Raw genomic sequence first — 14,464 nt, 5'->3', positions numbered from 1 at the left:
GCTCTGTATTGCTAGAAACTGTCTTCGAGTCCATTGCAGTTTCTGTTTTGCAGGGTATCTAGGTGACTTGGTTTGGAGCTGCTATTATGCTCCTGTTAGCTATGCATTGCTAGAGACTGACCTGTCTTGAAGTGCATTGCCGTTTTCATTTTGCAGGGCATCTATATGACTTGGTTTGGAGCTGTCTGTTTGAGCCTGGTGGACTCAGCAGGGAGTACCATGTAAAGAGCAGCCCATCCCAATCTCCCAGATTCTATCAATAGTCAATAGTTCAGTGGTAAAGGACAAAGCCACCCTTTCATGACTGACTATTGAGAAGGCCAGTAATGTGTGTGTGTTAATAATTGCTGTGCTTGTGAAACGTCTACTTCCTGTCCACTCTTCTTCAATATTCCTTGAGTCCTTGTTTAGGGAAATTAGCATTTTATATGAACTCTAAACATTCATAGTGCTCGTGGCATAAGAACATTGGTGTGATGTGCAGTTTCACACAGTTAAAAATTATTTGGCTTCTCAATCAGGGCTGTACACACTATTATATTGCCATGCTTTCATGACTAAAATGAGAGAAATTTGTTCCTCTAGTGTTTTGTCTGAAGAAATGAACTGCAAAATATGAAGATACCTTCTTGAAAGTTTATCATTAAATTTTCTCTACTGCTTTTTATTCTCAGGGCCCTCAAGGACCTCAGGGTCCAGTTGGATTCCCTGGACCAAAAGGACCGCCTGTAAGTGTGACAAATTCTCTTTTGCCTTATTCAATAATATTTTAATGCTTGAGAGGCATAGCTTACAATATTAGCACTTTCTGTTTATAAAACATTAAGTTTTTAATTTGTTTTACATCCTGACAGTTCCTCTCCTTGCTCTCCTTCTGTTTTCTCCCTCCTCCTACCCTCGATCCTTCATTGATTCCTCCTCTCTTTTTGTTCAGAAAGGCACAGGCATCCCGTGGGTATCAACAAAGCATGGCATGCCAATTTGCAGTAGGACTAAGCTCCGTTCTTTGTATTAAGGCCAGACAAGGCAATCCAGTATGATGAATGGGTTTCCCAAAGCCAACCAAAGCATCAGGGGCATTCCATGCTCCCACAGTTAGGAGTCCCACTAGTAGACCAGGTTTCACAACTGCCACATACAGGTAGCGGACTTAGGTCAGTCCCATGTAGGTTCCTTGGTTTTCAGTTCAGATTCTGTGAGCTCTTATGAGCCAAGTAAGTTTCTATGGAATTTCTTGTGATGTCCTTGCTTTAAAAATGTAAGTATTGTAACAAAAATCCTTATAAAATAAAATTGGAATTTAAATATTACAGAATACATTTTTAATATATTAATTTCTTATGTGTTTTTGCAACATAATTTAAATGTCTCTTGCTAAGCAATATCTTAAATAAAAACTAGGATAATATAAGTGTTAGTTGTATGATTCTGGAATTCATATTTAAATCAAGAAAAGCCTCATACCACTGCTCTTTGGCCCATTATCTCTATTCCTCAGAGCATCAAGAAACTCCAGTAAAAGTCATGGTATTTTCATTTAGATCTAGGATCACCATTTCAAAGATGATCATTTTAGAATCTTAACTATAATTTGTTCTAGTAAAGAGCAGGATGCTTACTGCTCACACTCAGAGGTTACTAGAAACATGTATAGGTCTTACACTGATCGCTATGCACATATCTGATGGAATTTTAGTGTCTTTGGGGAGGAAGCCAGGGTCATGTGTTATACTTCACCTAACATCCTATTAGTCTGAAAACTTTATAATGACCCCAGATTATAACACATTTACTCCATCTATATTAAAACAGTGGTAATTTTGCAAGTATTTTAGTTTGCTGTTTTGCAAAGCTGCATCTTGTCCAATCAACCAGTAATTAACTATGCATTTCTGTTTCTCTCTAAGCTTTGGGTAAAGCTGCATACGTTATTACTGTCTAATGGCAACTGCAGAGATAGTGGATATATGGTTTTAATCACCACATTCAGCAATCACTAATGTTAAATAAAACCTGGTAATACACATAGCAGCCTGTGTGTTGAAATGGAGTGGAAAAGGTAGAAGACATAGTCAGGGCATTGACAGGAGCAGCCCTGAAGCATGCCAACCACTCTAGGAGTCTCATCAAAGTGAAAGAAAGTTACCCACGGACGTCTTCATTTTAAATCATAGTTGTTTCGGTTTTTTGTTTGTTTGTTTTGTTTTTTGTTTTTGCTCCCAAACTGGCTCCATAAAAGCATATATAAAAATAGACTGTAGAAAACAACATTATTTAAATAATTAGTAAGGAGTGATGGGCCTGTCATAAAAATACCTTAATTAAAATGTCTATTTATCTGCATTTATTTAGAATAGAGAGAATGTATATACCTATTAAATTTGTTTTGAGAAACGAACGGATGTTGAATAGCTTATAGGAGTATAATCTCTAAGACTGTTGAGAGAACAGTCAATATCTGTTAAGTATTTAGAATGTCGAAACCTCACAAGGTTGTGTTTTTTAAGTATTTAGCTAATTGTGTCATTTCTCTCTTCAGACATGGTAAAGGGACATAGCCCCTTTGTAGAAAGCAGTAATGTGGAAAAAATTTCCCTAGTATTTCCTTCTTGGAGGATATTTCAGGAAATTGAAGGAACAATTATTCTTGATTACATCTAAAAATGAACTGTTTCCTTTACTTGAAGCAGTTTGAAAAGTAAAATGACAATTGTTTGACAGATTAGCATTTTTTCTCATTTTTGTCAGAAATTCGATGGCCACTAGAGGGCACCCGCTTTCTCTTTTATCCACTTTCTTTACCTGGAATGGAGCTGTGGAGGCTCTCTAAAATAGGACACAGGGAAAGTACAGTTTATATTCAAGCACTGGAAAACTAATGTTTTGCTACAGTAAAACTGAACTTATGCATGTATAATTTTAAAGTACAGAGGCATATGAAAGAATTAATTGAAATACAATGTGCTCTGAATGCAGTTCTATGGATTTCCCATTCATTGTCTCTGTTTTTCTTTAAGAAGGCAGTTCACAAACGAGTTTATATCAAATCAACCTCTATATAAAATCAAACAATCAAAATGAAATTTTTTGTAAAATGCAAGATAGTTTTTTTCCATATTACCCTTGAGCTTCAACATCATGGGAAGAGTTTTTATGAAGAATTTATGACTTGGGTCTTTAATGTTTGTTATTCCAGGGCCCTGCTGGGAAGGATGGACTACCAGGACACCCTGGACAGCGTGGAGAGACCGTAAGTGACTCGGTTTTTGTTTTTATTTTTTAATTTTTATGTTTTTGGAATAAAATTTGCTCCCAGACAACACGATTTCATAGAAACCTGTGTTATTATTAATAATTAAGTTACTAGTTGAAAACTAATGGAGCATGTTTCTTTTCTTTCTGTACTGATTAGTTTTATTTGATTTCTAATATCTCACTCAGTTTAATTATACTCTATCCACTGTAGTTAGCTTTTTTTTCTTTTTGCTTTCTTTCTTCCCCTTTTATAGAAGATGAATTATTTTCTCATACAACGTATCTTATAGTTTCCCTTCCCTCCCGGTTGCCTCCCACCTCTCTCTCCTCCAGATTCCTTCCTGTTTCTTATTAGAAAAGAACAGGCTTCTGAGAGATAACAGCCAAACACTACAAAATAAAATATAAAAAGATAAAGCAGTAACTACCACATTAATTTTTGACCCATCAGAAGGAAAAGAGTCCCAACAGCAGGCACACGAGTCAGAGAGCCATTCATTTTCACAATTGGAGTTCCATAGAAATACTAGGCTAATAGGTATAGTACCTACTCAGAGGGCCTGGTGCAGAGCCATGTAGGCCCTGTGCTTGCTGTAAGCTCATATGCTCATATGTGTCTTGTCTTGCTTAGCTGAGTCAGAGGGCCTTGCTCTCCTGGCTTCCTCCAGCCCTTCTCACTCTTAGCATCTGTGGAGGATTCCCTGAGTATCGAGAGGAGGGGTTTGATGTAGATATCCCATATAGATTCTTTCTTCCCATAATGTCTGGCTGTGGGTCTCTGCTCTGTTCCTATTATGCTGCCAATGAGACTGTTATTAAAATATTTTAGCAAATGCATACATAGGTGCAAGTGTTAGCCTTATCAAGTTCACTTGAATAGAGAGGATGCTCATTATTTTGAATCTTATTGTTGCTACAGCATTTTTAGAATGATCTGATAGAGATGATCTCATATTCTGGTACCTCCACAAGATGCCACCTGGATCCATATTTCTAATGTATCTTTCAAGAATCAATAACTTGAGAATTAATAATTAAGACTCCCCTCATTTCTAAATTAAATCAAAAGGGGGAGGTTGAATATGATGAAAATATATTATATGAAATTCTCAAAAGAGAATTTTAAAAGTACTTGCTTTTTACAAAGAAACCATATTATATAAACATTAAAATGTAAATCAAGAAAAAATAATTTGTTAGCTGGAGAGTTAGGAATGTTTCTATCTAGTAATTTCCACAGACAGATTAGGTTTTGGTACTTGTATTATAATTTTTACTTGAGAACAGTGAACAGCCCTATAGTTAGAACATAAGTGTTGTCTTTCACATTTTTTCCCCCGTGTTGACTAGAATTTAAAGATTTCCTGCAGAAGATTCCAAAACCAGAGTGGATATAGTTTGTAGTATATGAGTTTCCTTGTTTCAAAGAAGAAGTTATTTTGCTATATTTGAAATTCATCTCCAATAAAAATCCTTTAAAATAAATTTTGATGTCTTATATTTTGAAGCCTTTTTGTTTTTGTTGGGGTGGTTTCCCAATAAAAAGGTATTAATAGTTTTTTTATGTCTTGAAAACACACAATTCATGTGAGGGCCACTGTAGAATCTAGTATTGACCCTAAAAATAATTAAATTCCTTTTGATATTATCAGGATATAAACTATATTTTCTTGGGTATTGTAACAGAGTCTCCAATCACTCATTAATCATTGGAATTAATTAATGGAATTAATTTCTGTTCGCAGAGACGTTGGAAAACATTAATTTAACTTAAAATATTCTAAAAATTAAAACAAATGCAGTTTATAGTATGGCATTATAAAGTAAGAAAATTCATTCCGAATTATAATAATTTTCCTAATTTTATTTTATTTATATGATTCTAATGTGGAATTCATTAGATACGCATATGCTCTGAATGTTTTGTATAGTCAGGCATATGGATATATCTTCCAGCTCTCTCCAAAACCATCATTTATATTATTGAGCTAGCAGCCATGTGGTTCTTTGTATGTAAATTTTCATTTCTCCACTATTTCTTCAGTGGAGCATTGACTTTAATCAATTCATGTAATAAGCTGTTACTCTATTAATTTTGTGTACTATTGATGTTCCTGCGGTTACTAAGACCTTAATAAAATGTTATGCTTTTTAAAGGTCATACTTGCATTTTTTTCCTCTTAAATCAAACTTAATTGATCAGTAGTTTGGAGAAAGCAATACAGACCTAAGCAATAGGTAAATTCAAATAGGAAGCATATGGCTGTTTAAGAGAGAGAGGCAAGATCAATGTGTTATAAACCTACAACTATTTCCAAAGCAAAACCACACTCTAGTAGCTGCCTGAGCTGATACGGTGTGGAGATTTTTCAGTGACGTGGGTTGATATATGTATGTAATCTAGTTGATTAGATTAGCTGGTTTGAGAAGATAGTTCTGCGTAACGTAGACAAGTGTGTGAACCTGATATAAGTCTGAAGTTATCAAGGAAAGAATTGGATATAGCTTGACTCGACTGTCTACTAGGGCAGTCGGGAAATACTTTCCCACATGATGCAGTAGGTTTTAGGTGAAGATTAAAGGAAGCTTGAGAACTGAAGGTGCTTTGTTAATAAATGTTATCTATAGCATCCATGTGTTATCCAGGAGGAAAATTGCTAGGGAATCACAACAGGGAATCTATCTCCATGCTGAGGTGGAGATGGCACCAGACACTATTGGTCATGTCCTGTTGAAAACTACTGAGAAAGAACAGAGTTCAGCAATTTATTGTCTCCTATTTATAAAGATGAGAGTTTACTAATATGGAGATATAATTGCAGTTCTGGAGGTTGTTGACATAATCTGGGAAGTATTAAGTAAATGTGAATTCATGCATACAATTGTATATACACATATACTTTATGTATATTCAAGCATATGGTGTACATATGTAAATGTGCATTTATAAGTGAGTATACATAGAATGTAGTCTGACCAAAGATTTTCAAACTCATTAGTTTATTTGATACTAAATAACTTCTCTGATAATTTTCTTTAGAACAACTGTCTTGCCATTGAAGAGTATTGCAAAAGTAGAAGTCTTAAAATCAAATTTTAAAAAATAGGAGAAATACACTTCATTTCATGTAATATGAACTGCAATAATAAATACTCAGATTTTTTTATTTTCCTGCAATTTATAAATAATACTCTCTCTTAAGTTGTGATACAAGCATAGAATGATCCCTTTCTATTTTTTCCTGCTTTTCTTGTTTTTAGTGTTTCCATATTTTCTTGATTAAAAATAGTGTAGGCACTATTTGCTTTCATTGCTTTTTTTGAATACTTTTCTCTTCAGGTTTTTGTATTTATTTCTATAATTTTTATGTATATTATAAGACTTGAGAAATAAAGTTATCAAAATAAAATCACATGGAAAAGGATACCAGAATATATTCCCAAAGCCTGATTCATTGGGCACTCAGCCATCTTATATTTATTGATCAGATTATTTGCAAATATATTTTAACTGTCATTTTGGGTTCTCGAGAATAACATTTATAAAGTGGATATTATTACTAATAATGAAAAGTATTAACTTTATAAGTATATTTTATATTCTGTTTTATGATACTGTTAGAAATTTATATAGAGAAAATTAGTTAACGATCATAAAGAATATAAAGTCCTTCATACATCATCTATAAATCTTGCTTGTTTAAAATTCTTTATATTGCTGGATGAGGTAAAACAGTAAAAAGAAAACAGTTTCATTCCATATCTGTCATAACCCAGTCTCTTATTTTATTGAAAATAATATATATATATATATATATATATATATATATATATATATATATATATATATATACTGTAAAATGAAAAATGAAAATAGAATATTTTGGACATTTATAAAGAATCAATACAATAATAACACATTATATCTGAAAAGAATAATATTTAGTCAATATTAAACTTCCATTTTAAATGTTTTTCAGTTATCTTGCAGAATTTTAATTTTTTGCTTTATTCTGCCTACAACTTTTATAGATTGTACTTTACTTTCTTAGGGATTTCAAGGAAAGACTGGTCCCCCTGGGCCAGGAGGTGTGGTTGGACCTCAGGTATGTTTCTTTATTCTTTTATCCATTAATAATAAAAATAGCAAAAGTCTCATGACATTCAGAATGGCTGGGAACTCAGTATGTAACTATGAATGCCTTTGTGAAAAGAAGTGTTTGTGCACTAACGATGAGTTCAAGAATTTCAGTAATTACAGACAATGGAACTTAAAATTAGAAATGTATGTAAAAGGGGGGGCACGTGGTCTTTATCCATGGCCAGAACATGGTCATGATTTCCTCTTTATACCAAAAACAGCACCCATAGGGAGACAGGGGTACACATAGAGAGCCTCGTATTTCCCCTCAGCATTTGCTGTACCTTCCAGCAATTAGCTTTTGAGTACAGCTTCAAGTGTAAACTCAAGGACTAGATTCCAGGACCCCTTAGCTTTATTCCTTAGTCTTTGTCAGTTGAATATGAATTAACTATTTGTATGGGGATTTCCGGGGCAGGGAAATTTCTCTCCCATCAACACACACACACACACACACACACACACACACACACACACACACACACACACACACACCACTACCATCAAAAGGAAAACTGCTTCATTTGTTATGTTCCAAGTAACTTTGATTTATTATGACTCATTGAGTACCCATCAGAGTGGCATCCGTGTCTCCATATTGTAAAGCTGATTATATAAAAAGAAGAATAAGGTGAAACTGTCATTCGTAATGCAGGAATTTTAAGAGAAGTTGGACTAGCTTCCTTCTCAAGTAGTTCTAGTATTGGACAAAGAAACTATTCTTGCATACTTCATAGAGGTCCCTAGCCCATCTGGCTATTCTCACCAAGACTACAGCAAGCTTTTCAAATACTTGCTAGGTACACCACTTTCATTTTTTTATTAAGTTCTAGGAAGTATATTGTTGGGCATCATAAACATAAAGGAAAATAATCTCATGAAAGGGAGTAATCTTTGCGTTTGCTTTCTATTTATCTGGCAAAAATGAAAGGACACTCCAATACAGCTTTGCTTGTCTTATTCAGGGACCGACTGGTGAGACTGGTCCAATAGGTGAACGTGGGCATCCTGGGCCTCCTGGGCCTCCTGGTGAGCAAGGACTTCCTGGTGCTGCAGGGAAGGAAGGTGCAAAGGTAAAAGATCAAGAACAATCGCTTTCTCATGTTGTGCCCAGGTTGCGACCCCCAGAGAGACCACCAGGATCTAGTCAAGTCCAGAATGCAAAAGCAAGGTTTATTCAGAGCTCTATACAGCCAGGCTATTCGCAGCGCAGTAGGGAGGAGAGCCCCCTCATCATTTGGGTTTGACATTATATAGGCAAAAACCGCAAGCCAGGTTTACTCAGGGTCAAGGGAGTTGGCTTTGCTAGATACAGGGGGTAGCCTCTTTCCGCACAGCCTCTTTTCCCTGTAAGCAGCTACTTTTGTGCATGCTCTCCCGCCCTTCCCCCACCCCCAGCAGTTACTCCTGCTTCTGTCTAGACCACAAATCTGGGTGTTAGCAGGTGGCTAGCTGCAATGAACATTTCATGGTTTATACTTTTGCAAAGGTTCCTGTTTTCGACTAGCTCTTGGTGCTGCAAAGGTTCTCGAACCCAGTGCCTTAACTAGCTCCTGACCAAGCAAAGTTTCTTAAAAATTTCCATGTCTTTACACTCAAAACTTCCATATACTCCTCTTCAGCTACAAATGTGTTCTCTGCATTTCCTTATTACCATTCAATGTCAGAACAATTATCCAGGAAGATATTTAGTGTGAGGTTATTGTATTTCAAGACAATTACTGAGAAATAAGGCAAGAATCATTTCATTGACCATAACAACATCAGTTTGCATATGTCCTTTCATCTAGGTAGCATTATTTTATTTTAATATGAATGGCACTCCTAATGACAACCCTTTAATTAAACGAGGTTCACATTCTCCTTCCATATTTTCTTTAATAAGGATGAGCGAGACTCGCGGTTTTGCTCATAAAAGCTGCGTAGAAATTTGGTTTTGCTAATGATATGCATTTTAATCTCTCAGGGTGACCCAGGTCCTCAAGGTATCTCAGGGAAAGATGGACCGGCAGGAATACGTGGTTTCCCAGGTGAAAGAGGCCTTCCTGGAGCCCAGGTATAACCAACATATATGTAAAGCCTGTGGATGATATTTTTGCTTGGAGTCATGAGCAATAGAGGAGCTATACTTAAATCTAGGCATTTCATTCTCTCTCTCTCTCTCTCTCTCTCTCTCTCTCTCTCTCTCTCTATATATATATATATATATATATATATATATATATACACACACACACACATATATATGTATATATATACCTGCATTTGTTGATTTCAGAATATACTACCTGTCATCTCCATTTTGTCAAGCGCACATTGTCTATTTATAGTTAATTTATTTGTATTCAATCTCTTTGTTTTTTCACTTTTATCAGGGTGCACCTGGTCTGAAAGGAGGAGAAGGTCCCCAGGGCCCCCAGGGTCCAGTGGTAAGTATGATGATAATAGATGGCCATGCAAGCCATCGTTGCAAATTACAGCTCTTCTATCATTATTCTCATGCTGAGACCCCATGGTGTGCAGAAGAGAAAATAAACATGTGTCAATCAAAGCTCTCAATGCCTGGTTTCTGCTAATTGCAGGCACTAATGAGAGCAGAAGCACAAGGGTTTAGGAGGTTGGAAGGATTTGCTCTGACAGGAGGTAAAGAACTGTCTTACCACTAATAAATCAGAATTAAAAGCAAGATAATGTCATGAATAGGAAAAGCCTGGAAAGACTTTAGTTTGAATTTATTTTCTTCTTTAGTCTCTCATTCAATAATTAGTCATAAAGTATGCTTCAATTTCATGTACATCATATTCTGTCTGAATTAAGTACCTGGTGAGACTTGAATTTTTCAGTGATATAAAAATATCAAATAAAAATGAAAAATAATATCATTTCCTGTGCTAATAGTGAGAGTCACAAAACTATGTAACATCATGAAATAATCGGCACTGAGCAAGTATCAGATTTGGTCTCATGTTTATTCCTGAAGATATAAGTAACCGTGCAGAGAAACACAATACAGCCCTCATGATTTTTAAGCCATCTTCATTCTCAGCAATGCTCTTGGGTATCACTACCACACACAAGATGCCATATTTAGAAGCCTTTCTCATTTGATCTTCTTACCCTATCTGCTTGTATAACTGAATGTTTTCTTAAATCTCTTTCCAACTTCTACCCAGTGCAAATTGGAGCCATGCTAATCACTTCAAAATACTTTGCTTGTGACTTCATCACCATTTCTGCCATCATTTCCTTGGTTTGATCCTTCTGTTTTCTTCCTATAAATGTTATCTCTCCTCCTTGACTCCATTTAATTTTCTACCTGTGCTCTCACAGTTCTTTGCCATTGCTACTCCTATATCCATTTAATATACCTCCCCAACTATGCCATCATCTGATAGAACTATTCTTGTGTGTCCATACTGCCTTCAAAATCAACTTATTACTCATGGATGGCAAATCAACTTCATTGTGTGATCCTAATAACAATGGCCTACTCATATCATTACCCTTACTGACCCTTAATTTCTGCCATATAATGCTTTGACACTCTCATGTTATTCAAATCACTATGATTTTTGACAGTATTATACAATTATGATTTACCAATCATTAACTCAGCTCCAGCAGATCCACTACCTTTTTGTGGACTCTGAAGTCATTGCTGAACTCATGTGTACAAACCCAAACCACACACATAGGAAAAAAATTAGGATTTAAAGAAATAAAGCACGAAGGATTGTTGAGAGCTTTCCCACTATGATTTTCATTAATATAAAAATTATATATTATTCTATTTATTGACTCGTGGATCTTGTGGCTGTTGTTTTGTCTCTGATGGTACTTACTTTATATGGAGAAAGCATATTAGTGGAGGGAGACACAAAGTTCCCAAAATGTGTTTAACATTTTACAAACTTGTCATGTTTTCTTTACCCCATCACCATTCATTATTCTTTTGTTATTAAGCCTTACCTTAATGTGTTGGATTCTATGCCCTACTTTGTGAGTCATTTCTTCTTGTCATTTTTTCAATAGCTTACATCGTTTTTTGTCATATTCGTTTTTTTTCTCCTTTCTGCCTCTCTATTCCTAAGAGGATTGCATTGTATTTCCTCATTTTTCACATGAGAGAATAAGGATTTTGGAATATCTGCACTGATGACTCTTGAGTCTTGTGTTCCACTTAAGAACAAAGCTGTTACACCCAAGGATGGTTGATCTGTATTCAGAGATGGTGGCAAGGATTAATGACAAAATATTGTAGTACTAATACAAAACGTTCAGATGATCAATCAGAGTTTGTATTTTGAATTCTTGTAATGTTGGATGCTTCATCTGAACTTTTATTTTGTTGGATTCAAAGTTTATCACTGGGATGGTGTAATGACTTCACTTCATAGTATTCTAATGGTGGTCATTTTGGCCTTAAAAAATATGGAAATATGCACTTGTACTTTCTACCTAGATAGTTTTGCAAAACAAGAACTTGCTTGTCTTTCTGTTATTCCTCAGTGAGCTCCATTTACACTGAATGCTGATGAGATGATTTGTCTGTTTTCTGTTTTCATATACTTTACAAAACCTCCCTAGAATATGAAATAAACAATGAAAGAAGCTGATAATATATGTTCTCTACTGTCTGCTTCTGAGCAACAGTTAGAGAAACAGCCTCCATTCTCACTGGTCAAGAATCCACACCAATGTCACTGTTTCTTGTTTTGTTACCATTAATAGATTATAGGGAGATGTCACAACATTTTAGGGGATAGGTTACAGAAGGGGGGGAAATAGCATTAAAGAAAGAAATTGAATAGAAGGTTTTTTATCTTCACAATGCAAAAAGCATATTCTCTTTTAAATTTGGAAGCATAAGAAATATGTTTTCTGTAGTGTTTAATATTTAGTATCATATATATTCATAGGAATAAAGAAAGATAAACAATTTTTGTGACCTTTTACTTTCTAATCCAAAAATTACAAAAATGATAGTTCTGTGTTTCTAAGATGTTTTGGCATGTTCTTCCATGTTCAGTAGTATGATGTACCTCTATGTTTAGGAGATTCTATTGTGCCACTAAAGTACATTATACTACTGAACATTTCAAGAAACCAATCACAAGCTATTTCTCTACATATTTTATTGATGATAAAATAAGTCATAGAGAAAATGCTCCAGATCAAAAAACTGTTGGTTCCAGGACTAGAAAGAGAAGGCTCACCCTAGCAACTGACACAATTGTTTATGAAATGCTTTGTGCCAGTATCTACAAGTGTTTTGTCATCGAAAAAAATAAGAGGAAATCCCAGCCTTTGTGAGCACTATCAAGTTATCATTTTTAATGTATATATCTGTTTTAATCATAGCTGTTAATACAATAATTTTATTTACTCTGCAAAAGTAATTATATATTACTATACACGAATTCATATTTTTGCAGTTTAGATACCTAAGCTTTACAAAGAATATTCAGTGTGAGAATAAATTTCTCAAAGCTAGGACCTACTGTATTCCATCCTGGTTTCCTAGATTCTGCCACATGAGCACGGAATCCCAGTGTACAGATGCTGAATGTATAATCAGGACTTTCTTCTAAAATTTAGCTGAAACTCAAGGAAATGAGAGAGAGTGCCTTACCAGTGCTCATTGTGACTCAAGGATTAGAAAATTTTATTTGTTCCAAGCTGGTCTGAGAGTATTTACAATTCTCAGCTTTACTATACATCACTGGTTTAATCAATGGGTTCCATCAGGGATTTTCACTTTACATTTATTTGTGGATAAAATAAATTCAGTGCTGAGCATTCCATTATTACAGATATCCAGGCTTATGGAATTTCTGTAATAGCAAGTAAAAACGGGGGCTTGCCATTGTATTTTAGGGCATAGGGATGCACTGGTAAGCCTCTTTGTCTTCCCATCATTTGTTTTAATGCTGATGAAATCTGACAAGATCATGAGAAATATTTTAACTACAGAAAAGCAATATATTTTGTTATTAATTTTAATGTAGCCTCCAAAAGCAAGATGATAATCTGAAATTTAATCTTAGGAATGCTTTAAGGCAGAAAGTAAGATACTTCGCTCTTTAATAATAACATATAATATCTACACACTCTGCACACTTCCTTAGATTCAGAACTGTATTCTATCTCTGCTTAAGACACATGAAAATGGTTACATAAAATAGTTTCATTTTAAATATTAAAAATACTTTATTTTCAACAAGCACATTGTTTCCAAAATAAAAGCCATGAGTCATATGTCAATCACAATACATCAATTAGTGTGACACATATGTCTTTTAGCACAATTCTTAGAGAAAATCACAATGTTTGTCACGCTGTATAATAACCAAGAAAGACCTGTGTAAATATTACCTGTCTACTAATCAAGTGTTATAAATCATAAATATGAGAACATAAATGTGAGAAAAATTGCACTTAGTATTTTCTAAAATATATGTATGTATGCATGCATGAGTATTGTGCATCCTTACGTCTCTGTTTCTCCCTCCATTAATGCACTTACAAATCCTTACATATATTTATATGTACAAATAATATAATGGGTATATAATAAAAACATAATTTATTAATGATGTGCATGTCTCTATATACATTATGTGGATAATTGGTCTTGGTTAAAACCCGAGTTACTCAAGTACAGTCAACAGAAATTTTCAAAACATGGACTGTAAATATAATAAATGAATGAGAAGTACTCTGTCACAGAAGAATTTTAGGAAACTACTACCAAAAAATTTAAGAATATTTAAGTCTGCCAGTAGTCAGTAGAGGAAAAAAGTAAATTTACAAGTTCTGAACAAAAATTCCAAAGTCTGCGCTAATGGCGTACTTTACTGTATAATGTACACTTGAAGCCTTGTGAGCTCAACTTTTGGATTTAGAAAAAAAAATATATTTAGTGAATTTGAAGTGAAGTCCAGAAAGCACTTCAGACAGTAAACAGTGTAGGGAAATAATATGTTAACCCTTTAAGATACAAGAAGAAACTATGCAGGGTTCAATACTGGGTAGATATTTATGCAGCATTGTGTTCAGTAGTGAACA

At 34.6% G+C, this 14,464-nt stretch overlaps 1 protein-coding gene across 3 annotated transcripts in view; it reads left to right on the top strand.

Moving 5' to 3' along the window:
- The window catches only part of Col11a1 (collagen type XI alpha 1 chain), a 165,462-nt gene that overhangs the window by 102,510 nt on the left and 48,488 nt on the right, over window positions 1-14,464 (top strand). For all 3 annotated transcript variants that reach the window (XM_075981554.1, XM_075981552.1, XM_075981553.1), the window contains 6 exons: window positions 675-728; window positions 3,197-3,250; window positions 7,308-7,361; window positions 8,362-8,469; window positions 9,363-9,452; window positions 9,772-9,825. In XM_075981554.1, the coding sequence (XP_075837669.1) occupies window positions 675-728; window positions 3,197-3,250; window positions 7,308-7,361; window positions 8,362-8,469; window positions 9,363-9,452; window positions 9,772-9,825 (414 nt within the window). The remainder of the gene's footprint in view (window positions 1-674; window positions 729-3,196; window positions 3,251-7,307; window positions 7,362-8,361; window positions 8,470-9,362; window positions 9,453-9,771; window positions 9,826-14,464) is intronic.

Source organism: Microtus pennsylvanicus, chromosome 7, assembly GCF_037038515.1.
Source record: "Microtus pennsylvanicus isolate mMicPen1 chromosome 7, mMicPen1.hap1, whole genome shotgun sequence".
NCBI lineage: Eukaryota > Metazoa > Chordata > Mammalia > Rodentia > Cricetidae > Microtus > Microtus pennsylvanicus.
The sequence above is the reverse complement of the archived record's forward strand: the minus strand, read 5'-3'. Positions and strand labels throughout refer to the sequence as shown.